A 27,379-nucleotide genomic window follows, 5' to 3' on the forward strand; every position below is an offset into this window, starting at 1 on the left:
CTTAATTTCAGTGTAGGCTATGTAGCTGCAAATCATGATTGATTGATTTGCCAAACTTCTTCTAACTCAGTAACAGAGGGAAAAAGCATTTTAGTGGAGCAGACACTGAGAATAATTACCTGTTCTCTTCTACACATGAAGTATTTATAATCAAATACATCCAGCTTTGTCTATTCAAAGCAGCAGAAATACCAATGAATTCTTTAATCAATATTCAAGAAAATGTCACCTTTTAAACTCTCAGTTAAATCTGGGTAGATTGTTATCATTTAAAAGGTGAGACACATCTAAACTTAACTGATCATCCAGAAGAAGGCAAGAATTCAAAGAAAGCACATTTCATTATTATGCATAAAACCCTAAAACTGGGAAATCAATCATGTTGGTGGAGAGAAATGAAGACTTCAGCAAGCAAGTTGTACATGGAGATATATTAAACAGAGACACCAGCTGCAATACAAATAAACATGTATAATCATTAGAGCAGAGAAGCTCTTTTAATAGAATGACAAATACAATGAATGGAGTTTAGAAGACACAAGACTAACAGTATTGATGTCCCTGAGAAAACTCAAACCTTTAGCAGTGACAACCGTTTCTTTCCAGAACAACAACAACAACAAAAGGTGAAATAATCTTATGTAGTTGTAGCCATTGTTTGGAGACAGTTTAGAGCACTCAGGCCTCAACAATCATTGAAGGAGGGGAGACTCCTCCCTCACCCCACTGGAATCTCCAACCTCCAGAGCACTTCTTTTCCCATACCCCACACAGGATTGTTACACAGCAGTAGAACAACAAAATTTGTGTCTTCTCTTGAACTTGCTGTTACAGCTTTGTACTAAATTTGGGATTTACTCTTCAAACTTTTCAGCCGAGATTAAATATTATTTCCCCAAGAAATAATATTCCGAGGTGACCTAATAGTGGCCTTCCAGTATCTGAAGGGGGCCTACAGGAAGGCTGGGGAAGGACTTCTCAGGATCTCAGGTAGTGATAGGACTAGGGGGAATGGAATGAAGCTGGAGGTGGGGAGATTCAGGCTGGATGTGAGGAGGAGGTTCTTCACCATGAGAGTGGTGAAACCCTGGAATGGGTTGTCCAGGGAGGTAGTCGAGGCCCTGTCCCTGGAGGTGTTTAAGCCCAGGCTGGATGAGGCTCTGTCCAGCCTGATCTAGTGTGAGGTGTCCCTGCCCATGGCAGGGGGGTTGGAACTAGATGATCCTTGTGGTCCCTTCCAATCCTGAATGATACTATGATACTATGATACAGAGAACTTTTCATATTTAAACCAGAAATTGGCCGACGTTTGAATTGTGTCTGGCACACTTTATAACCTACAATGTCCTCCCCAAGGAAATAACTAGTTTTACAGGCTCTATTTTTGCTGTCTTGTGTGTGGCAATGATTTAGACCTGCAGAACAAACAAGGTTCAGTCCTGCAATGTCCTGAGATACCTGTGACAGTTGTATGTGACAGTTGTAGATAATCAGTAATGTGCAGAATCAGACTCAGCAAATGTTCATTCTTTTGACAAAGAAGTAGACAGGGCTATTAACAGGATGAAACTGTACAGGCAGAGCCTTATCTGTCTATGAGTTAAACCATAAAATAACTTCATTGGCATACACCTTTGTGAACTTCCAAGTACTTCTCTTGCTTGATTGATTAGGCTTGAAATACAGAGACTGCAAAACCAGTTTAAAGCTGCCAGTCAACCAGCCTGCTGCCTAAGTGCAGTTCCAGTTCCTCTAGCTCAGAAAAACTATGGCAGAACTAAATACATTATGCAGCACTTAGTGCCTATCTTTTGCTTAGTTTGGGAGCAGGGACAGTAAGACTGCATGTGCAAAGTCAATTTCAGAATGGTTTGCCTACATCATGAAAGTCAACAAGGTTTAATTGAAGGGTCAGATGTGAGTCTGACCTCCACCTTTGAGTGCTTGGCACCAACACAAATATCAACCCAAGGTCTGCAGATAAACCACTGAAATGTCTCTTGAGGCATGTCTGTTTCTTTGAGGTTAAAAGACAGTTCTCCCTGCAGTACAATCTATGAAACAGTTTGATCCATTTCTGCTCACCAGAAAATTCCAGACAAAGGAGTATCACTTCCAAATGATCCTGGACACAAGTTTCATATCTCACTGGGACCTTGCAACTCCTAGCTTAGAATGACAATGAATTCTGAGAGCAGCACATCAGTGACTTTAGCAGAGGTAGCTATCTGTGCCAAAACCCACCAAGAACAACTATGTGCACAACCAGACTCAGCAAGGTACAAAATATTCCACTGCCATCCCTACTTGGACAAGAAATTGAATCTCCATTAAGAACTCCTCTCTTTCTGTATTGCAAATCTCCTTTTCCTGCAGAGTGTTTCAGCCAATGATGCTATTAATTACTTGGTTGAAAAATCCAGTCACTTACATTTAATTAGCATGACAAAATTAATCCTCCTATCTGTGGCATGCTTGCTTTTTTACAGGAACTTTAATGAGATGCCCTCTGGAATGTTTATAATTGAAGGAGAAAATGGACTTTAAGTTTCTTAAAATGAAGGCCTTCAGGCACTGTAGGTCACAAATGTCAATGTAAGTGAAAAGATAATGTTTCATTTTGGGGTCCACGCTGCACTGAGCTACAATGAGAGACTGATATCTCTGCATTAACTTTTTACCTCTAAGTTGCTGGGCATCCACAGAGCTCATTCCACTGAAGTTGGACCCTGTGATTCTTCACAGAAAATTCAGCTGGTATTTTGTGCTGGGAGCCAAAAAGTCAGGGATGGACCTGAAATGGGCAGTGAAAGAGAAAGGCATCAGGGAAAGGCATCACCTTACCTTGCTAACCTTCCTCTGGCCCGACCTCCTAAACTGAAATAGGTCAACTCCTAATGAATCTCTCCTTGTCTTTCTCTTCCCTCACATGGCTCAAAAGACCTGGAGCACCTAGGGAAGTATTCCTTGGTTAGTTCAGGCAACAGAAAGGTCCTAAAAGTCTCAAAATACAAAAGTCAGGATAAATTACCAGAGCAGAATACCTACAGCAAAAATAATTTCGTTCTGTAACAGGAGTTAACTTCGTGTGCAAACCACTCACACAAAAGCTATTTGTTTTAGTTGCTGAAGAACAGTCTGAAAAAGCACAATGAGTTGTTTCTAGTTTAATACAAATCACTTTCACATTCATTCTAGACCTCCTTTTGCTGTTTCCATAACTTCTGCTTTAGCTGGTTAAATATTCACATGAGTCATGATATTGAACATTTATTTTCCCCTCGGCAGTGGTTTTCTAAGTACAGTTCTTTGTTTAATATGTCCTGACTTCATGTATATTTGACAGTCTTGAAGGAGCATTATTCCTCTGGAAATAATAAATGAATTCTATTTGTTACAATTTTATATTTTCCCTAGAATTTCTGCCATGAGCAACCCAGGCTGCAATTGAAACATTAAAATTTCATTCTCAAGATTTCTCTGTAAGTCTTGGGCTTGAATACCAGAAATCTGTCTGTGATTTCATCTGCAGAGTATCATAAACTCAGCACACTCAAATGAGGGAGCAGGCAAGAACAGTTCCAGCAGCTCGAGAACTATCACAGTTATCTGGAAGTCACCAGAAAGCCCACATAAGAGCCGACAGTCAAAGCAATTAAAGTATAGTTGCTGTTTATTGCCTCACAGAATACACAGACATAATAATATAACCTTTTCCTAACAGTGTGGAAATGAGCTAATGCACTGGAATTCTACCAGATCCTCTGGAAGAGCTGCTGTTTAAAAACAACGTAAATGTAGGGCCACAACTCTTTGAGTCATTACAGAATTGACAACAGTGGGGTTGGTAAGAACAGGGTCTTCTTCCAAACCAGCTGTCTCTGCACAAATTGCCTTTGGGCAATGTTATTCTGCCTTTTTCAACTTTAAACTTGTGGTTCATTATGTAACCTTGTGTTAGGGAAGGGGTTGGACTAGGTGACCTCCAGAGGTCCCTTCCAACCCCTGCCATTCTGTGATTAGATGCCTCCCAGTCCTTGTGTTAGGGTTACTGGAAAGAAAGCCTAACAACAAATAGACAATTGATTCTGACACTTTAATAATCGAAGGTGATTGTGGCATTCAGGCTGGATGTGAGGAGGAGGTTCTTCACCATGAGAGTGGTGAAACCCTGGAATGGGTTGTCCAGGGAGGTGGTTGAGGCCCCGTCCCTGGAGGTGTTTAAGCCCAGGCTGGATGAGGCTCTGGCCAGCCTGCTCTAGTGTGGGGTATCCCTGCCCATGGCAGGGGGGTTGGAACTAGATGATCCTTGTGGTCCCTTCCAACCCTGACTGATACTATAATACTATGATTAACTGACACAAAAATTAAGCTGCTGAACTAACTGCCTTTTTTTTCCAAGCTGAGCTCTAATCCTACACTACCAAAGGAAAGAGGAACTGAACCAGACATATAGACATCAGTATCAAAAATCTGTCATGTTTCCACAAAGTTAAAGTTCACTTTGAGTTCTCTGAAAACTGAAAAGATGCCTGCCTTTGTGCAAAGCCTGATCATGACATGAGGAACAATCACTCTGCATTAGAACTACACATCCCTGCGTTTTAAAGGAGTTGCATTAACTGTTTTCAATTTTGTCTTTGCAAATTTCCCTTGATTTAAGGAAAACAACAGGCTCTTTGCAAATTTTAAAGGTCCTTTAAATTAAGACTTTGTCAGTAAAAGGCTAGCAAAAGAATTCAGCCTTCAACAGCTCCATTCATTTTAGTAATCTCTGAACATTACTGTTAAAGGATCATTAATCCTACCAACCCTCTTTGCATTGCATTTTCTTTCAGTTCAGTCTCAAAAAGGAGACAGAACCCCACAAATTTTAAGTCAGTCATTGTTTAACTATGTCATGCTAGGAAGCAAATGAATAACAAAAATGTTTTATCTTGACATGAAAAGAAATCCCTAAAGTTATGAGAACAGGCATGAAGCCATTTGACAACTGCTAGAAACCTTAATGGCTAAGGAATCATCTTGTTAGACAGATCTGGCTCCCTGTATAACAAGGACTGTTACACCAGCTTAGTGGATGCACATTTTAAGTGACATGTCAAAACCATGTAGGCATTTACCATACCCTAAAATGGCACAGGGCATTGGGACATCTATGCTAAAAGAGGCTGAACCTATACAATACTTTATCTGAGGCCTGTTGATGTAGTCTACCTGGACCTCAGCAAGGCCTTTGACACCATCCCCCATAGCAAACTGCTGGCCAAGCTGTCAGCCCATGGCTTGGACGGGAGCACACTGCGATGGGTAAGGAACTGGCTGGAGGGCCGAGCCCAGAGAGTGGTGGTGAATGGTGCCACATCCAGCTGGCAACCAGTCACTAGTGGTGTGCCCCAAGGATCACTGCTGGGCCCTGTGCTCTTTAACATCTTTATTGATGATCTGGATGAGGGCATTGAGTCCATCATCAGTAAATTTGCTGATGACACCAAGCTGGGGGCAAGAGTTGATCTGCTGGAGGGTAGAGAGGCTCTGCAGAGAGACCTGGACAGGCTGGACAGATGGGCAGAATCCAACGGCATGAGATTTAACACATCCAAATGCCGGGTTCTGCACATTGGCCACAACAACCCCATGCAGTGCTACAGGCTGGGGTCAGAGTGGCTAGAGAGCAGCCAGGCAGAGAGGGATCTGGGGGTGCTGGTTGATGGTAGGCTTAACATGAGCCTGCAGTGTGCCCAGGCAGCCAAGAGGGCCAATGGCATCCTGGCCTGCATCAAGAACAGTGTGGCCAGCAGGAGCAGGGAGGTCATTCTGCCCCTGTACACTGCACTGGTTAGGCCACACCTCGAGTACTGTGTCCAGTTCTGGGCCCCTCAGTTTAGGAAGGATGTTGACTTGCTGGAACGAGTCCAGAGAAGAGCAACAAAGTTGGTGAGGGGTTTGGAACACAAGCCCTATGAGGAGAGGCTGAGGGAGCTGGGGCTGCTTAGCCTGGAGAAGAGGAGACTTAGGGGTGACCTTATCACTCTCTACAACTACCTGAAGGGAGGTTGTAGACAGGCTGATGATGGTCTCTTCTCCCAGGCACCCAGTACCAGAACAAGAGGACACAGTCTCAAGCTGCGCCAGGGGAGGTTCAGGTTGGATGTTAGGAAGAAGTTCTATACAGAAAGAGTGATTGCGCTATGGAATGGGTTGCCCGGGGAGGTGGTGGAGTCGCCGTCATTGAAGGTGTTCAGAAGGAGACTTGACGGGGTGCTTGGTGCCATGGGTTAGCTGTTTGGGTGGGTTGGATTGGTTGATGGGTTGGACACGATGATCTTGAAGGTCTCTTCCAACCTGGTTTGGTTTATTCTAATAAAGTTTTATTCTAATAAAGTTGCCACAGTTGGTAACAAGATGGTCATAAAGTGAAGTCAATTCAGTAATGGCTCAGTCTCAAGGTCAAGTTGCAACACAACCATCGACAAGTAAGCTGGAGAATCAGGCCAGTCCATATTTTGTTCTTGTTAAATGATGAAGAACCAATAAAGGCATGTACATTGTCAGTTGCTGAAACCTGAAGCACTGCTACAGGGAGACGACTTTGGACTGTATGTCTTCCCCTGGCAAGCACCTAGCCTATGGGCTGTTGCCTTGATACTGTGGTCATGAGGCCAGAACAGACAATAATGTGACATGCCAAGCAGTCTCCTGAGAGCTTTCCCCTTTTCCACACTACTTAAGAACAGCAAATACAAAGAAGGCACTGAGACACAACACTTTAGTTTTAGCAGATGAACATGTACTGTAACAGAGACCTCCCTCAGCCTGGAGTGGCAAGGCACAAGCACACACATCAGAACTCTCCTGCTCTGTGCATGTCCCTCCCCACTGCATTTGCAGCTGCTGGACTCAGAAACCCACAGCTGCCTGACAGAGCAACACATGGTGCACAGAGGCCCACGTGGTGAGGACCGTGTTTTCTCCCAGTGCAGCGGTGATATGTTCAAAAGCACACCATGGAAGATGTGGTCCCCAGGCTGACCATATACATGGGGTCTGGAGTGGTGAGCAGCAACCAAGGCCAAGCCTGTAAGCACCAGTGCATGCCATGAGACTCACGTCAGCATTTGGGGAACAGAGGGATCTGTGCTCGGATGTGCACCAAGAGACCAGACACGACAACCCTTTTGAAACAATAGTTTATCTGATTCAAACTGCAGTCATAAAAACACCTCCCTTTCATAAGCACATCAAGCAAATAAATGTGGGCTCATTTCTTAGCACTTTTAGGAACCAGAAGCCCTATTTACTTTTAAACAAACAACAAAATTTCCCCGAAGTGGCACTGAGGAGGTTTTTTATTACCACTGCAGTGCACCAAAAGGCACATTGATAATGCAAGCACCCCACATCTCACATTTGTTACTGGTTATGGAACGAAGCAGAGTGTGTCAGCACGTTGGATTGGCTTCCAGGTGAAATGAGACATTGGAGAATCATCTGCTGCTAAAGGGACACGTTCTTCATTCTCAAATTCATATTCAATGTTTCTATTGCTCTCATTTTAGCTCTTATCTCAGTATACATTAACCAGGCTGTGTAAACATCAAGTCACTTCACAAATGAAATGTGAGCAGTGGGCAGTTTTGGTCTAAAAAAAGCTTATAGCTTTCACTTAGGAAATGCTTATCCTGATTTTATCCCCAGTACAAAAATGCAGCCTGTGAAGCTTCTCAGTATTTTAAAGACTATGCCACTAATCTGTGGCACTCAAGAATTTAACCTCATGCACGAAACATTATTTGTCCGTTCTTTCATGAAGACAATATACCACAATAATATGTTCCCTCTAATCACTAATCCACTTACACAGCATTCCTGCCTTGCAGCACTAATCTGCCATGCTGCTCTCCCCCCATTGAGCCCCTCTCCGAAGCCAGATTACCTGCAAATGTTTGCTGGTTTAACTGCTGACAGATAAAAAGGCCTCCTCAGGCAGCAGTGTTTCTCGGACTAGGAAAATGTATTTGCAATCTCTTCAACGTGCAAAAGTACTTTTTAAGAGCATGGGCAAAACTATTAAACCTCCATGTAGGGAAAGCTTTTATTCTATGATTAAATGTCATCTGAATGCTCAGGGGTGGGGGTAGATGTTTCAACACCTTCTCCTCACACGCTGCTGTGTGCTAGTAGACACTTTGCTGAGTAGCAGGCAGAGAGGGGCACTGTGGTGCCTCATTTTCACATCCCAGAGGAGACCAGCAATGAAGGTGGGAACAGGCTGCCCACGGAGGTGCTGAGTGACCATCCCACAGCTGTTCAAAATCCACGCAGACATGGCGCTTCAGAGCGTGGTTTACTGTGTATGGTGGTCTTGGGGTGGTGTTATTCGGTTGTTGTTCCCAAATCTAATGATCCTATGACTCTACAAGTCTAAGGTGTCAGATGGTAATGATGAACAGAAAAGTCTCATTAACAGAATAACAGAGTTGATACGAATTTTCTGCTTGTTAGCTGAAATGCTGGAATGCAGGGAGAGGGAGAGGGGTTGGCAGCCAGCCTTTGGATAGATAAGGAATAGCAGTATTTTTCAGTGATTCACTTCTGTTAGTCTTGGACAAGATGATCTTTTGTAGAAGATAAAGGACACCTGCATGATATGTATACTTCTGCTCTTTTTAGCTAGATAAGCTTTGTATAGATAGGAAGCATTTGGACCTCTGCCATTATAGACAGGTAACTTTTTGTATAAAAGTTTGCCCAAAACTCTCTGAGGATACACAGGTCTTTTGAAATGATTCTACCTGTGTCAGGCGCGCCAGAATAGAAGCATAATACAAGAAATTTACTGAGTCTCTTGTGTATCATTCTCTAAGTCAGTAAGGGCTCTGCTGGGAGGCTTCCTGCAGCCCAGGGACCACAGCACCAACCGGGGTGCGCAGCCTAGCAGCGTTTGAGCAGGGTCCCGCACCTTACCAAGAAGACACCCTCCCTGCCACGTGGGCGGGTGTAGCGGGCAGCCGGGACTGCCACTGGAGAACCCCTGCCGACACCCAGAAGCTCGCCCCCCGCCAGGCCCCATTCCCGCCAGGCGCCGTTCCCCTCAGGCCCCGCGGCACGCGGACTGCACTTCCCAGCGCGCCCCGCGGCCGCCTCTTCCTGCGTGAGCCGGCGGCGGAAGTGAGCGGGGCGCGGCTCGGAGGCGTCGTTTCCGTGGAGCCGGGACCTGAGCAGTGACCATGGCCGAGACCGACCCGAAGACTGTGCAAGAGCTCACCGCCGTGGTGAGACCGCTGGGCCTCGGCCTGCCCCCTCGCCCGTAGCGCCGAGAGGGCGGGGTGCAGCCGCCCTGAGGAGAGGCCCCGGCAGAGCGGGTGGGAAGAGGCCGGCCTCGCCCCGATCGCGGGCCCAGGCGTTACGTGCTGAGGCCCGGCGCGGCCGAGCTGGGGTGACCTGTGTCTGCGGCTGTGGAGGGGGCTGCTGGTTTTGAGATACTACCTGGGCCTTTTTTTTGTTTGTTTTTCCGGGTGTTTTATAGGCCGCTTCCACTGCAGAGCTGTTTCTGCCGCGTTCCCGTGGGAACGGCTCAGGGCAGAGCTGATGTTTCCCATCCAGCGCTGAAGCCGCTAGGGTGTTGTGCTGGTGCCGCTTCCCGGGCTGGCTGTGCTGCCGGCCGGGACAGCCGGGACCTCTTGGCATGAGGAGCCGTGTCTGGTAGGGATATGGTTAGGAGCAGGGAGTTCGGCAGTGGGGAGAGAAAGGCTCTTATTCCGATACCGAAAACCTGTTATGTGATTCACCTAGGACGATGGAAGCAATTGTGGGTTTAGTCCTGCTAGTGGGATTCAGGCATTGTCTACAATTTTCTTAGTTTACTGTGAGCCTTAGTTCTCCTGTGTGTCCATTCACATGTATATACATATATATTAAGATATTTAAGAAATTATACAGCAAATATGTGCATAGTTGAGCTCAGCAATGAAAGAAAACAGTGTGGCTACAATATGTGTGATTACATCTTATGTGACATGAAATAGTGTAAAAATCTTTTCAACGAAAACAAATTAGGTTTCTGGTTTTTTTTTCTTCTTTTCTGTTAGGTGCAGACATTGCTCCAGCAGATGCAGGACAAATTTCAAACCATGTCTGACCAAATAATTGGAAGGAATATCCTTTATGTGAAGTCGGGTGGGATTTGTAAGGTAAATTGGATGTGACCAGAAGAGCTTGAGCAAAGCTGGGAAAGAAAACACCAACCAAACTTAAAAAGCAAACCCAAACAACCTAACCAGTACTGGGTTGCAGTCGTAGTCCTTAACTCCAGGAACTTGATGACATGAGCTGCCGCATAGATGACCTGGAGAAGAACATAGCAGACCTCATGACGCAGGCGGGAGTGGAAGAATTGGAAGGCGAGAACAAGACCCCTGCTACTAACAAGAGTTAAATGTGAGTCAGTTGCTTGCTAGACTTGAAACCAATCCTTGGGGCAGTTGAGTTGTCTGACTTCAAAGTAGATGGAGTTTTTCCTTTGATTTGTAAGGTAGTTAGAAATTCATGCAGAGCAGAATTATATAAAGGGAACTGTGCTATACAGAGAGTCAAATATTCAGTGTAGAATACCAGAGGCCTTAAGCAGGCTTGTGCTAGCCTCTTCACAGGTAATGTTCTCCTTCTCAACACTGTGAGGAGACTTTTGGTTTTTTTGTGTCTAGTTAGTTTTGAGGAGGTGTTCATCCTCTGGTTCTCTGAGTGAGATCTGAAGTAATGACTCTTTGCAAGAGGGAAGGAGAAGAGATGAGAAAAATAAGTAACAAACTAAGCTGTTCTTTTTTTTTTTCCTTTTAATTTTTTCCTTTCTTATCATCTTATGTAATTTCTTACTTGATAATGTGCTCCTTACATTACACAAAACCATTGAAGAAGTGGGTGCTTCATCTACTTGGAAGCAACAGTTCCAAGTCTAGTAGAAAAACCTGTAAATAAGTTCAGGTGATCAGGTAGCAGTACAGACAACATTGACCACTGCTAATAAAGGCAGTACCAGAACAAGAGGACACAGTCTCAGGCTGCGCCAGGGGAGGTTTAGGTTGGATGTTAGGAAGAAGTTCTATACAGAGAGAGTGATTGCCCATTGGAATGGGGTGCCCAGGGAGGTGGTGGAGTCACCATCATTGGAGGTGTTCAGGAGGGGACTTGATGGGGTGCTTGTTGCCATGGTTTAGTTGTTTAGGTGGGTTGGATTGGTTGATGGGTTGGACGCGATGATCTTGAAGGTCTGGTCCGGTCTGGTCTGTTCTCTGTTCTCTATTCTATTCTATTCAAATTCAGGAGAGCCAAAACTGTTCCAGGATAAAGAAGATGGGTGTGTTGCTTAATTATAATATATGAGTACCAAGATTTCACTTCAGTTTGTGTAGAGCTTGATTTTTGTAATCCATGGAGAGCAGCTGATTGAAGTCCTAGATGTATCATAGTAGATTAGCATGTCTCAGCCTGTCTTAGACGTGAAATTGAGGTCATGTCTAGAATACTGTGCAGCCTGTGTGTAAAGCAGGTATGATGTCTTGCTTGTTAAGGTACCTACATTGTGTGATAATTTGGCAGAAATACAAACTGCTTTGCGTTTTGTGGCCCTCAGTGACAGCTCCCTTAGGGTGAACCCCACAAATGGAAATATTCTGATGAGCATGATTCTTCTAATCCTTCTCAGTAGTACATTTTGAATTATTGTTTTATCCCAACAGGTTGCCAGTAACTTAAGGGGAAGCCTGGAAGACATCTTTGTCTTTTTCTACAAGTCCTTGGAATTACAGAAGAGCTTTTTGCAACTACTGTGTGCAAAAGCATTTTTATATTGTTACAGAGCTTGCATTCCTAATGTATATTGTATAGTCAGGGATAGGTTAGTTTATCTTTTGATTTGTGTACTGTAATTTCACTTTTGGAAATCTTGTTCTGAGGATCAATTAGTTGTGTTATTAAAACACAGATCTTATGGATCTCAACTACTGGGTGATGTCACTTCTTTCACTTTCTTACACTTTTTCTAGATGTTTCATTTTTGATAGCTGAACATCTGGTGACTCCCATCACATGGAAATCTTAATGTGTCCTGTGTAGCTTTGTGGAGTGAAGCACAAGACTAAAACATAGCACTAATCTTAGCTCTGAGCATCAGTGACTCAACTAGTTGAGGACTATGTGTTGTTTTCTCATAGATGTAGTAAGGTGATTTTGGAAACAAGGCACTGAACATCACAGTGGTGTCTCGTGCTCCTAGTATTACCTTACCTGTGTGTCCCTAGAGCAGAAACCAGAAACAGAGATGTAACATTAGAGGCATTTGTACACAGCTGAGCAACCACTGCCATACAAATCTGTTCTATTTAGACAGACAAGGAACTGTTAACTATGAAATCTCTCACTATGGGATTTAAGGTTTTTAACACTGAAATTCTTACTTTGAAACTAGCCATGTGTCATCTGGCATCACCTTAGAACAGTAACTCTAGTGACACTAGACTGAACAGGGATGGGATTGCAGGAGTGTCTGGACATAGTCTTTCAGTTTAAATCTGGGGGTGGTTGTACAAACCAGTTTGCTGACAAAGCAAGGATATGCTGAGCAACAGAAAAGGAGAGAATTATGAAGCCTTGCTTCTCTGAGTAACAACTAACTGGAGCTGTTCAAAATACTCGGTGCAGAAAGGTGTTTGTTTTTATAATGATACCCACATTTATAGGCCTGGAGTTTAATGGAGTACATTAGAGTATTTTGCCAATAAGAAGTCTGTACTATGTCACTTGTGAAGAAAAATGACCAATGTCTGACATACTGACAATCATTGCAGTGCTCCTCCAGCTCTAAGTATAAACCTAAGGAAGCACTAGTGGCAGACAGCAGTTACACGTGCACTGCACTTCAGGCTGCTCTTTGAATGCCACCAAATCAGCACCTGTGTCTTGTGAAAGCAACATGACAGGTCATTTTTCAAAACTGAGGGGAAATTGTAATGAAAGTTAATAACAGGGGAATTTTGTGAATATAAGAAATGTATCAATATGCCTTGTAACAGCCTTGGGCTCTTTGTAATGTCATTTGAAAAATCTAATAAACTATTATGTGGTAACAAAGAGTCAGGATATATATATTAAAGCAAAACTGAGCAGAAGTCATAACTTGTGAGACTGTCTTTAGTTATAGAAAGACTTCAGCAGAGCTGCTGTTCTAGACTACTGCTCCTTGTCATCGTGGTAGCACACATTTGGGGTTTACCAATGAAGCATTTGCTTCCTGCAGTTCATTGTCACCAACAGGTGCAGATAAATGCACTCTAGCAGAATTGTGGTATCCTTAAGAGTTTTTTCATTTAATCTCTGTCCTGACAACTTTGTGTTGTAAATAAGACTGGACACAGCTCTTCAATGCCAACTGGTCCATGCTCTAAATGAATCTGGTTGTAGGCCAGAGAAACAGAAAAATATGACACTGCAACAGTGACATCTGAAATCCTTTCCATGAGTTGAACCCAGGGCTCACTGCTGGCTCCTTTGGAGATCACTTGGTCCTCATCTTGTGATTCTCACAGTCTGTTGCTGGCAGGGGGAAGGAACATTTGTGCAAATCTGTGTTATCTAACCTCATCTGGACTTAACATTCCCAGTAGAGGACCATTGGTTCCTTGCCTTAGTCATGGGGAACTGGATGGTTTGAGATCAGTCAAGAGACCCGATCTGCCTGTCCTCCAAACCTTGGGGGAGTGCTGAAGTCACTCAGTGGCTTATGAAATTCATTCCCTCATACTGTAAATACATTTGACATGTCAAAAATAAAATCATTTGGATTCCAGATGGTATTGCTGTAAAAAACCTGTAGCCAAGGCCAGAGACACTGTCCATCCTCTCTAAAATCACACCCAATCGATTTTGCTGGAGGAGGTATTGACATAGAATTATTTAACGAAGGTCTTTACTTTCCCTCCAGATAACTTCCTAGCAGAGGGTGCCGTCTAGTGGGCACACTCCAGCTCGCAGAAGAAACACTGCTCAGATTAATTACTTAGTTACCTTTAATGTACAAGTTCCAACGTTAGGGCTTTAATGAGCCACATGCTGGTTTGAAATGTGGTTATTACCCAAGACACTGAGGCTTTGTTTACAATTAAGAAAATTAATAGGATACACAAATCCCTTCCTGAGATTGAAGCCTTACTGTGTTGGAAAGAGCTAGTGCTCACTGAGACTTTTTTTTTTCTCCTGACTCCAATGTAAAGTTAATGAAATGAGGTCATTAGGAAAATAAAGCACGGGAATAGAAACTTTACATCTTATAAACACTCTGAGATAAGAAAGGTTAAACAGCAATTGCCTCTGAGAAATGCACATGCATTAATAGAAAGTGTTCCTGTATGTTGTGCTACAGACCTGACATTTTATTTATGAAGCCCTCTTAGATACTGATGGGTAACTTTCCTCAGTTTACAAAGCCATGGAATATACAATCCTGGCTCAAGAGATTTAATCCTGCTTGAAACAGCAACTGGATAAGTGATGGAGTGAGGTGTTTCTCGAGTTTCAGATTGGTAGGTGTTCATGTGACAAGGGAAGACTCGTGACCCTTTTGTGCAAGCTCCCATTCAGATATGCAACATACAGCGCAGTAATCTCTCCTCTTAGGGGAAAAAATGGAGAAAGTAGGCAAAGAACTACCTGAAAACCAGAGGTAAAAGAAATAAGAGAATTTACTTAAGGTTTCACAGCAGGTCAGTGTCTGAGACAGGCCTTACCTTTGAATCTTCCTTAAGCAACCTGCAAAAATCCCAAAACAGGCAAGCAGGTGTACTCACAAAATAAGGATCTGCTCCTGCACATCTGCAGGAAGATGAGTTTAGATCAGAAAAAAAAATGATGAGCTGCAGAGTCTGCCTGTCTTCAGCAAAATAGTGATGCAGCACTGTGTTCTGTTATGTGTAGAAGTGGAGAGATGTTTGTGTAGGTGCCACCATGTCAGCATGTAGGAGTATCTTCAGCTCAGGCTGGGTGGACTACTGAGAAAGGCCTGTCTGCCATGCTGCCAGCTGACATTGCCAGTTACTCAGGCTCAAAGACATTCACCTGCAGGGCACATCAATTTTGACTTATAGCAGCCTCAGTCTAATTCCTCCTTCTCTAAGAATTTGAATTTTCTGAGAGATACAAGTTTCTGATGCAGCTCATTTCTTTCTGTGGCAGACATGTTTTGAAGACCAGATTCCTGTCTCTTTAAACCACTTAGAGAAGCTTTTTGCTATGCTACATCCACTTGCACAGAAATAGCAGTTCCTTAGGAGCAACACATAAAGGCTTCCAGGGAGTATTTTGTTTGTTCCTTTATTTTTACATGCACTTTGAGAAGTCAGAAGGCCAAGGATATCCAGGACACACACTGTGGGGTTTGGGAAAATTGAAACAACTGGTAACACAGAGGAGAAAGAGACAAACTTTAGGATGTGAGTTGCTACTTTCTAGACATTTAAGCCCCCATGCATGAAGCCTTTGTGAAGTGTCCATCAAGGTCTGAGATCTGACATATCACACATCCCAGTGGCAATATCAAAGGAGCACTCATTAACTTCCCAAGAGGCTGTTCAACAGTAGAACAGCAATTAATTTAGTTTGCCATCTGCTCTAAAACTGGGGAAGTTTTATATCATACAACAGGTGCCCAATTCAGTTAGACTGTAAGAGACTGAACCTCAGCCAAATCTCCTCTTCAAACCATGTTCGCTCTATAAAGAATTCTTTAAAGTGCAGTAATTAAAAAATCAAAAACTGCTGCACTAGTTACATATCTAAGGCCCAACAGTGCAAATGTTATTGATCTTTGCAAATAGATTGATTCTGCAAGGATTTTGTTAACTCTTGAAGTACCAGAAGGGAGATCCCTCAAGGCTCATCACCAGATCTTTTAGGTAAGGTTGTCAATTTGTTCCCCGCTCTACAGTGCAGTCCATTTTTAATGCAAATGTCAGATCACCAATGATCAAACAACCTGAGTGTTTAATTGCCGAAATTAATGCTGAGAAACACAAGTACAGGATCTCAGTCACAGTGTTATCTCTTTAAAAAGCACCTAGTTCTGCCAACTGAAAGAGTGATTGGTCAAGAAATGCTCATGTGATATAAGTGTGTCAAAGACCAGCCCAAACCCCTGCAGAGCTTTTGGAGAAGCTCCTCCTGCTATTGACAAGACATCCTGTAAACCAAACCAAATCTTCTTCCACAATTAATGGGCCTGCAAATGTTAGAATTAATGACAAATGGAGTCGACATTCATTAGAAGGGACATCATTAGGATCTCAAACAAGTCAGGCAAAAAAATTTAATCAGGTTCTTATCAGAGGGTTACAAATAGATGTGTCATTCTAATAAATTTGACAAGTGTACCATGCAGCTGAGAACTGTGTGCTTCTTAAAAGACAATTAACCACAGATCTTGAACAGGATTCACTGCTCTGGAAATTCTCTGCAAGTCTTTTTTTTTCCAAATTATTAATATTAGCCTGTCATAGAGGAGGTAGAGAATTGCTTTCTTCTTCAGCAGCAGCCCAAGTTTAGCTGAACATATAACAAAATGTACAGAAACCATAAGCAAGAGCTCTTTGAGTGTTGCAAGTGGCAGTGCAGGAGGATATGGGGGTGCCTTTGATAGTCTGGTTTAAAATGTTCTTAATTCCACTTTTATTGCAAGGTCTTCACACCTTTGTTTTCTTTCAGGTGTTAAGACTTTACTCGTGAGCAACTGTGGAAATGAGTATGACCATGAAGTTTTAATTTCTTCACAGAGATGCCAGACATGATCTCAAGCCCCTTCCTTCCTGCATCCCCACTGAAGATACACTCTGGGATTCAAGGTGATTGGTGAGTCAGATAGTTAGTGCCACTCATCAGCAAGACATGCAGTAAACTGCAACTTGTGAAGGAAAGGTCTGACACTTCTGCAATAAAACTCCTGTTTAAATTCACAGTCTCCCACCATGGTCAGGGACCTCTGGAGATCATCTAGTCCAACCCCTTTGCTAAAGAAGGGTTGTCCACAGCAGGTTGCCCAGGATTGCAATGTCCAGGTGGGTTTGGAATGTCTCTAGAGAAGGAGGATCTGCAATCTCTCTGGACAGCCTGCTGCAATGTTCTGCCACCCTAAAAGTAAAGAAGTTTGTTCTTATGCTTAGGCAGAAAATTCAATTTTAAGCACTTCTAAACCAACAGGCAACAGTAAACAATATTTGGGAGAACAACACCATCTGCTTGCCTTTTTTTATTTTTTTCTTCCCTTTTATATTTTTTTAATCATCTTTCCAGTGTTGTAAGCAAGGATCTGGATACAAACACTGACAATTGGCACTATAAATTATGATTTTCTGCTTACTGAATAGTGAGGAGCAAAACCACATAAAATGCTGATTTAATCTCAGTTCTCATACATTGAGCTTGTGAGATGTGTTTTCAGATTAACCTGCTCCTGCTTGATGTTGGTGGCAGGGGATATGGAGGGTTCTGAAGCACATTTACTGAGGTTTGTAAGTAGAACTGCATTTGCTTGCACCAGCTGGAACTGGGGATAGGGTCCTGCTTTATGAAGATAGTGACAAGATGAAGGAGTGGAGCAAGACAAACCAGTCACCTTTGCATCTTTAGTTGGAGGCCCTTTATGTACCAGTCTGAGGCAATGCCAGCGACGAGCAGTGTGAGCAATATGGCAGTGTAAGCCTAGAGCCTGACATGGTGATAGGCCATGCTCAGCATAAGTGCAGAAGTGGCTAGCAGTGTAGCAAAAGAGTGCTGTGCCTGCAGCATGTAACTAAAGCAGGACACTGGTAGCTATAAACATAGAGAGTTATCTTGGAATAACAGGACATGCACCTGCATCAACAGCCTCATGTGTCATTAGTAGTTGGACCAATAATCTATAATAGTATGATGTGTGGTCACTCGTGGGAACCAATGAAGCTATACCAACGAGGCTCTCTGAGTTTATATAAGTTGTAGAAGTTCCCTTGATATGCACTTTCCCTTCTTCTTCTTTGCTTTACTTTACTGTGCTATACTCACTATGCTTGCACTACAGTCCTACAATACTGGAACAATAAAGGAACAATACTCGATCATATTGGTCATCTGTATTGACTCCAGTCTCCGTCACGATACCAGTCCTGCTCCTTCTAAAGCTTGGACTAGCAGAAGTGTTCTGTTATTCCAAACACTGTGAAATTTATAGGAGCTCTGTGTTCTTCCAGCGATACAAGACAACAAACAGAACAGAAATTTCTCCTGTCTTTGCACATTTGTAGGCCCATTGATCCAGAGTGTTTAAGGAAATCCCATTCCACCCCTCCAAAACAATCTCTGAACAAAATCACTGCTTCACACATCACACGAAATTAAAAGCAGATTTATGGAACCTGGGGCATATTTAAAAATCTGGAGGCTTTCCATGCCATAAATTATTTTAAAACATCTTTGAAACTACTCCGTAGACAGAAGTTAAACAATGAAAATGCATAATCACATTTAAAAAGCAGCACCAAAACTGTAAGTCATTTTGTCACAGACACTGCTCCAGCATGGTTTGATTATTTAACGTTATGCTCTAAAACCAATTTATACCCTATACCCTTGATCTCTATTTCAATTTCAGGATGTTAATGCATGCACCATTGCTGTATTAGCTGATAGGGCAGAACAAATACTTCAGGAAAAGTCATGATTAGAATTTCAAATCTCTCTCAGCCATGTTTAATACCCACATGTACTCACCTCGCTGGCTCTTCCTGCTTGTTTTCCCCGACAGAGCCCCATGTGTTATACTGGAAAGAATGATTATGTAACATCAGTGACAGGTGAACACAGAGCTCTCCAGGGAGCATACAGGTGGAGTCATTCCTGCCATGAATTCTAAAATTATCAGGCATCAACTGAATCTTTTCAAATTGAAAACACACACACACACACACATACACACACAGTCTGCCCCTCTTGGCAGGGAGAGCAAGCAGTCACCATGTACCATGCTACAGAAACCTCAGAATCCAGACAGCTGAGTCTGAAGATGCCAGAGGCTACTTGCACATTTATGGTTAGACTTTGTGATCACAAAGGTCTTTTCTAACCTAAATGGTTCTATGATTTTATGGTTTTCTGCTCCTCCGCTTTCTGCAAACTTTCCTCTATTCTTGGTGTTGACTTTGCTTCACTCTGTACAACCTTGCAACCAGAAGATATTAGGGGTTTGGATCACTGAAGCACGCAGCATGCTTTGAAGCCTCTAATATGACCTTGAGCTCTGTTCACTCCTTGCTAAAGGAAACAATATGCTAGATAAACAGCGAGACAGAAGCCCTGTTGCAGGATAAATGATGTTGTATTCTGAACACTGGCAAGTAAATGAGTGAAATTTGAGGAGCAGCTCAGTGATGGGAGTTTAGCCGGCAGGCAACGTTAACACAGGGGCTACCATTCCCTATATCATTAATGCTTTATTAGTTGCATGCATACAGCCAGTAATGTGATTCATTACCTTTTCTTGTTCAAGACATATTGTGTTTAAATATAGCATGCTATTGAAATATGCATTCCCAAGCATCTCAGACTAACTGCCTGTCTAGCAAGATGTAACATGTACTTGCACTCTTGCAGAAGGCAGAGCGGGGCAACAGTTCACATCCTCCCTGAATTCCTCCAGGATTGCTTGAAAGGCATGGGGAGGTGGAAGGATGGGTATCCATGTCTCAGAAACCAGCTGACATAGATGGAAATCTTTGCCCCTTCAAATGAAGGGATAGATATGATTCAGGGCCAGCTACCCACAGGCCAGCTATCATTTCAGGGAGAAGAGACCCTTGCACTGGAACTGGGATTTACAAGGCTGGTGCCTGCCTTGAAGAAGGCAGAAATGGAGTGTAGTGCTTCATAGTGGCACAGCAAAGACTTCAGCAACCTTTTATATGTCTGCAACAGTACTATTCCCAAAAACCCTGCTAAATAAACCTGATTCCTATAAAAAGGAGCAGAGTCTGAAGGAGACAGCTCTGCCAAGAACTAAGTGAACAGCTATTTTCACTGCATACTCCAAATTTCACTCTTAACGATCTGCCTGAGTTTTGTGCAATGAATCTTCATTTTTGAACAGAAAGGATTCATTTTGGGGATCAGTTAGTATTTTTCTTACCGTTTTATAGCTTGTCTCAGAAAAGGATGGAAATTTCTCCCCATAGCAGCCTCTTAAAACCCACAGAAACAAGTGGCTCTTTCCTGATAGCAACACCCCTATATTTTCTGAGGGAGGTTTACTAAGCAAAGGGACTGTTCCACTTTGCAAAAGTTCTGCAGTTTCTCTTGTACAAGACAGGAAGAGATGGTAAAAGTAGAGTTTTGTCCTTCAAGTGCCCTTGCCTAAACAAAACGAACAGCTTGAGTGCCTATCATTAGCAGGCAGAAAACCTCTGCAGGAGGCACACGGCTTGAAACCCAGAGAATTCTGCATGATTACAGCTAAGTAACTCCACAAAAAATCAAGCAGAAACTTTTCCGGAGGGAATTTATCTATGAAAAAAATATGTTTACACTAAGGTTAGCATGTATTAATTGAGTCTGAGTAGGAAATTTGTTATTTGGAGATAAACAGGGAATTCCATCTCTCAGAGGAAGAAAGGGTCGAGGGCACATGCCCTCACTGCAAGGACGCAGATGATGTATGCTTCACCTCAGGGTACTGCCAACAGTATCTGCAGCTCCAAGGTGATGGGTGAACACATACTCACAGCACAGCATACATATACAATTACTGGAAATTTTCTTTAAAGGTGGGCAAAGCAACATGCCATGCAATGCAAGACTGCTTGAAAACTGTTTATGTTAAATGAGATATTGGAACTTTGGACCACAATCAGGCCACAGTAAGGTTTTCTAGATCTATGTTCTAAGAATCTGTCTTTAAAATCATCCCAAGGTGGAAGACCAGAACCAGTGAGAACAGGTCAAGCAAGTCAACTTTTTTATGACAAAGCTCTTATAGTTCCATAGGAGGAGAACCTATAGGTTAAACTAAATACACAAAGTATAATTCCTCAGAATTATTGCACAAATGTTACTAGATTTTTTTTGTTTAACTCAGAAATTTGGATCCATGACTAAAAACCCCTCTAATCTTCACCTAAATATCTATTGCTATTTAAACTTCAGCCCATCTTACTTGGTGCAATGACAGTTTGTTAAATCCTGGTCCTAATGCCAAGTTAACTGATTAGATTCCTGCTGTTCTCTAAGGCATAGGTCTGAATTGTCACCTGAGTGACAAAACCCTTGCTAGCAGAGGAAATAATTCTATAGATTCAGTAGCAGAAATATGTTTTCTGAGCAGACATCTGACTGGTGCTACATTTCTATTGCAGGAGATTATTACAGCAGGTTTTGCTTCAGTATGAAATGAATCCAGGTTTTTGAGAGTCAGTCCATGCTGCCTAGCATGGAAAATACAAAAATTATCTACCTTAGCCACTGCTTTGATTTTACAAATTACCACTTGTAGTAATTGGAAATTACTAGCTTCTAAAGAGATTCCATCAGTGAGCAGACACATAGGCCAGACTCAACCTAGCCCCTGAATTTGGAAAGGTTCAGAGCCAAACTTCCTCATCTTTAGTGAGATAGCTCAACAACTCACAAATCTGCAGTTATTACACTGGAGTCAGAGCCTCGTGATGACAGGAAGAACAATCCCTTGATTTTTCTTGTTCCAAGGAGCAGGAACAGATTTATCGCCTGAAGGGAAAGAGTGAAGCAGCACTAAAGCATTTACAACTGTCAAACCTAGAGCTTGTGGGATAAGCAAACCGCCCAGGTTGCATGAAAAGAGTAAATCACATCCATTTCCCCTTTAGGTGACAGGTATGTACAGCCTTTAAAGACAGAAAGGACAGGACTATTTAATTAATTAACTATAGAAAACCTCACTGTTTGAGCTAAGAATCAATCTCCATTTCCTGTAGGATTCTGGCCTGCCATATTCCCTTCCCTTCTTAGAACAGCCATGTTCTGTGTGTATTTATCAGTGTAACTGGGAAGCTGTTGAGTAAGTGACATACACAGTAACTGCTCACAAACAGCTAAGAGTTCAAGGGCTGTCCAGCTGCAAAAGAGCCTAAAAGCTGATGGAGATACATGTGATTTGGATAAGGATTAGACTTTTTCTATAAAACCTGTCACAGTCTTCAAAATGACACAAAACTATACGGAAAAGTGGTTGGAATAATGTGATTTCGAAATCGTTCCGTTCTCCTGATGCTAAGTCACGGTCCATTATTTATCCTTAGGGTATTTATCTCTAGACAGAACACACAGGAGGACTCAGACTGAAGTGAAGGAGCAGAGAGTGCTGTCTTAAATGAACAGCCAGCAGAGAGCATGAGGATAAATCAATAAATGTACAAGATCATTTCACAGTTTGGAGGAAGGCACAAACCCACGCTGTCAGCCTGCTTCAGTAGATGGCACTGCACACTCTGTGATGAAGCCATGCTTCTGCACAGCGCTGAGGGGAGAATCAGGCTCTGGAAGAGAAGTACAGCTGAGATCCTTACTCCTTGCAGTCATTAGATGCTCAGATACCATGGCAGTAAGTGCCACTGATAGGCCTTAACAGATGGCAAGATCCAGGGTGCTTTTCAACTCCAGGCTTGATAGCCCAGTGACCCAGTTGTAGATTGGGTATTGACAATCTGCCTCCCAAAATTCCTATGAAGTTCAAATTGGACATAATGACATCATTCATTTCCTGCCCTAAACTCCTTGGTCATTTCAGTGCCACTTCCCAAACCAGCAGGGATTTTATTACAGGCTGTGCTAGATGATTTCTGGATGTGTCAATATAACACTTGGGGAATGAAGAAGCATCTTGAAAGATGCCAAGTTTAGGCTTAGAGGAGGCACTTTACAACTTACATAATTAAGCAAATGAAGACACAGTCCTTCAGTTTTTCAAACCAGACTCCTTCATTGTGTGCTTCCCCTTTTTCAGCCCTTTATTTTTTTTTTGCTAAGGGAAGACATTTTCTGCCCTCAGTCTGAAAAAGAGACACATTTCAACAGTAACACCTTTGTGAATGTGACCTCTTGTTGCAGTGCAGGGTCAGACTACAGCCGAATTCCCCATGGTGTTAAAACCAGACAGAATGGTATCCCTCACGTCTTCAGTCACTGCTGATAGCAGTATTCCAACCCAGAACACAGACTGCATGTCGGCTATGGATAAAAAGATACATGTGTAGCATTTAGGCACATAATGGGGGTGGGAAGGTACTGCAGGACTGAACACAGGTAGTGCAATCACCACAAATTTACTGACTGAAAAATTAAATAGGTCAGAAACTTGGCAAAGAGATGTGTGTTAGAGTCTAAATAGGAAGCAGCATTTCTGAACCACTTTGTCCTACAAAAAAATAGATACACATCTCAAACTTCTTTCCAAGCAAAGAAAGAATCTGCAGCACCTCTGCATTCCTCTGCAAGAATCCTATTGTCTTTTATTATCTCAACACAAATCAGAAAGAAATCATTTCAATGAGGCAAATCAGACTGGTGTGAGGAAAGAAATCTTTTTGTTTGAGAGAGCTGTCAGCGTGAATGAGGTGGGATGGGTGGGTGCCTTACCGATGCCCTCCTCCTCCTCCCAACTCAGGTGACAATTTGGAATATTGAAGTCCCATACTCTAGGGATGGTGAGGCAGGGAATCCACAGATGAAAGCCACAGATCACACTGTTATTTCACTTTTGGATGAAAATAACAACCCTCTGAGTCAAATTTATGTTGCACTTTTACGCCTGTGCTGTGCCACTCTCATAAGAGAATACATAGTCAAGAGAGATGATGTTCCACCCGTCATGCTGCTCCCATCTCCCCAAGATAAAAAGAAGAGAAAATGGCAGATTCAGCATTCTTCTAAGAATTTATCCCTACCCCTCAGTGATTTGGGGTTTCAGGACAGAAAAAACAAGTAAACAAACAAACAAAAACCCAAAACCCAAACCACAGGCCTGCACTTCAGTTTTGAAAAGTGATTCTCCAAACTGAACTCATTCTGCCATAGTTCTTCTCATGCTACTTTCCAGGTTTTTTCCACATCAGCAACTTTCTAATAGCAGCAGAGAAGGAAAGAAGAGCTCCATAAAACAGTATTAAACAAGGAAGCTCATTGGTAATTAAAGTGGGAATGGAGATAAAGAAACACTGGGTAAAGCCTGCTGGAATGCCTCTTTGGGATATTTCTAACAGCTTTTTGAAATAACATTTCTGTCTTCCTAGAGCTAATTATACATTTGCTGCACACTAAGCAGAAGGCTAAATTAATTGGAAGAACAAAGGTAATTTGTTGCGGGTTGGAATGAGGCTGTGGATGCTTGTTTCCCCTGTGGGAGAAGAACTGATGACCTAGCTTAGGTCTGTCATCAACAAAAGATGGGATGCAGCACCAGAACGTGCATCCTACCAGCTCATCATGTAGCCGTATCCTCCAGCCTCCTCCTCATCCCTAGCTGTGCCAGCTACTGTGACTACTGACTGAGGAACAGCAGGTGGAAAGTCCCTCTGCCTTTCCTTCCAGCCTTTTCTCCATTCCTTCACCATCTGGCAGTAGACTGCTTCAGTAAGAGCTGCCAAATTCAACATGTCAATATTAATAACCAAAGTCACAATGGAGTATTTGTGAGGCCCATACTCACGTTCTGCCTGTCAAATAGATCATCTCTTTTGCACTGGTTCTTCATAAACAGCTGGAGATTTTTAAACATCTTATTAAAATAGAATAGATCAGCAGCAGCTGGAGCATTTCAAAGATGAATGGGCTTTGTGCCAGTAAATACGGTACTTGCCAAAAACACAGGTGGCAACTATAACTGCAAGGCTTTACAAGACTGCTGCCTTTTCTGCAGTACTTATTGAAGTGGACAGGCTTTGCCATGTGGGACAGGTATTGAGTACCTACCTCTTTTGCCCCGGTTGTCAAGAGTTGCAACTATAAACCACATATTCTCAGACTTCCAGAATGTCCACTTCAATGTGAAGCAATTCAGTTGTTCCTTTTTCCAGTGGAGAAAAAAAAAATAATAATTAAAAAGTAGAAGTATCTTCCCAAAAGTATCTGCTGAACACTTGCACAAAATCAGTTTCCCTAGGGTACAAGAGAGCCTGTGCTGCCACACTTGGAAGCCGTTTCAAACTACACATTTCAGATCGAGGTGTTGGTGCTTTTATGGCAAAGCATGGAGTTAGTGTCTTTAAACTCGATTTTATTCCCCTGTGAGAAGGGTTTAATTGGCTTCCAATGAGAAATTACAGTTTTACACAGCAGAATTTTTCACTTGCTACCCGAGAACCCATGTCACATATTTAAATTACAAGTAAAACACCTACTAATGAGCTAATGTTTTGCAAACACTCTCAGAAATATTTGAACTGAACCATTTTCCTTTTCAGTAGGACATGGTGTAAAGAGGGAAGGAGCTTTCTTGGGAAACTATGGTGCTGGTGAGAGAGCAGGGCTGTTAAATAGAATTGTGGCCCTTCGTTTCACTTCCAGCATTTCTCTCTAATCCACTGTTTAACGTCGAGAAAGACACTTAACCTCTACACGCCTCGGTTCACCCGTCTGTAAAATAGTAGATAAGTCACCTAATTCATGGGGATGTTATGGAGATTAATTAACCAATGTCTGGAAAATGTCTCAAGATCCTTCTGTGAAAGGCATTATAAGGGCAAGGGATAGTGGTATAACCATATGCAAAAGGTTTTATCACTTGGCACAAGACAGTTTGGTTTTATCCTCTTTCCTTCTGCAACATCACTGAGTGTTTTTACAGGGATCATTGACTAAGAGCAGACTCGTAGAGCTTTGCAGAGTACCGTTATCTTAAGTCAAAGGACAAGTTGTCTCAACCTGAGTAAAATTGTATTTAGTCAGCTCCTGATACTGCTTCAAGATCCCCAATGAGATCAGAGCCCTGGCAGGCTAGATGCTGTACACACAGTCCTTGAAAATCAGTCCTTGAATATGTAAGAAATCTGCATCTCCTTAACCCAAGAGGTGTTTTTAAGCTAATTTAATTGAACTGACAAATGTGCTATGCAGGTTCTCTCTAGCAGGGGTGTATTTTCAGGGCCAGCTCTAGGCAGAGGCAAAGCAGGTGCTTGCGTTGAGCAGCAGGATGCTGTAAGTAACAAAATGGCCATGGGCTTTCCGCCAACTTTGCCTGTTGCCACGAAAAGTCTGAGTGGCTATTGCTGCTTCCTGACAAAAGAAACGTTGGGATGTGGTGGGGTATTAGTTATTATGCCTTCCTACCTCCTAAATCAGTGGCAGCAGGCTCCCACACCTGCCCTTGCTTTTCATTTGCCTTTCTGAATATGCTCTTTCACCCAACTGAAAGAACAGATTACAGCCCTCTGACTTGAGCTTGAGTTAATTGGTTGGTCTGAAGTCAGAACTTACATCAGTCCAGTTCTACAGTACTCACAGTTGTTGCTCTTCAGTGCTTGGCACATGAATAGGGAAAATAGAGAAAGGAGAAGAAAAAAAGGGAAAAAAGAGAAAGGAGGAGGGGGAAAAGAAAAAAAAAAAGGTGAAGCAAAACAGAGACAAAGTGGAGAAATTATATTTCTGACTTCAGCAGCAGTCAGAGGTAATTCCCAGAGTCCCTCATGCTGAGTGTCCTAACTCCCTGAGGTAGCTGGTTTCTAATAGATAGTAGGGACTTGTCTTGGTCTACCTGCTTTTCCATCAACACTTTCTCGTAGTCCCTGATAGAGCTTTTCCCCAGGAAACTGAATTCCACCATGCCATCTTCTCCACTGAGCTCCACATGCAGCTTGACATGCTCCACTCCCCTTCACTTGCTCTAAGAACCAATTTTAAAATAGGAAGGTATCTGTCACAAGCATGTTGCTTTCAACTGAGGCACAGCATGGTGCAGTAATTTTTTGTATTAGGAGGAGAACTAGGAAACATCATTTTCAAGTGGCTGTTTATCTTCTTGAGCTATTCAGTTTCCTCTTTGAACAGCAGATCCAGAAGGGCAAAGGAATGGGGAGAAAGAAAGGTTTGGTCCCAATTTAGAGTCATTTGTTCCTGTCAGAATTTATATGAGCTAAATCTCAAGCCTGGACAAGCCTTAATAACTATCATATTTAAAGTTCAGCATTACAGGGGAAGACTGTGTGGCCCAAGGGGATAAGTAATAGAATATAGAATAGTTCACCTTTTGTATGCCCATTCGTACCCAATCCAGCAAGGACGGCTGGTGCTGGCCTTTCAGAGGCATACATGACAAGAATTTAGCAGCCTCTAGCTAATCCCA

General features: G+C 42.7%; 1 protein-coding gene across 1 annotated transcript; it reads left to right on the forward strand.

Annotated features, from left to right (window-relative positions):
* Positions 1-9,171: 9,171 nt before the first annotated feature.
* On the forward strand, positions 9,172-13,128 carry HSBP1 (heat shock factor binding protein 1). Its single transcript, XM_068150854.1, has 4 exons — positions 9,172-9,275; positions 10,092-10,158; positions 10,320-10,440; positions 11,739-13,128. The coding sequence occupies exons 1-3, from the start codon at positions 9,231-9,233 to the stop codon at positions 10,436-10,438; spliced, it is 231 nt and encodes a 76-aa protein (XP_068006955.1). The 5' UTR covers positions 9,172-9,230; the 3' UTR covers positions 10,439-10,440; positions 11,739-13,128.
* The last annotated feature ends 14,251 nt before the right edge of the window (positions 13,129-27,379 follow it).

Source organism: Melanerpes formicivorus, unplaced genomic scaffold, assembly GCF_026170545.1.
Source record: "Melanerpes formicivorus ecotype bairdi unplaced genomic scaffold, bMelFor1.0.p_v2 SCAF_20, whole genome shotgun sequence".
Lineage (NCBI taxonomy): Eukaryota > Metazoa > Chordata > Aves > Piciformes > Picidae > Melanerpes > Melanerpes formicivorus.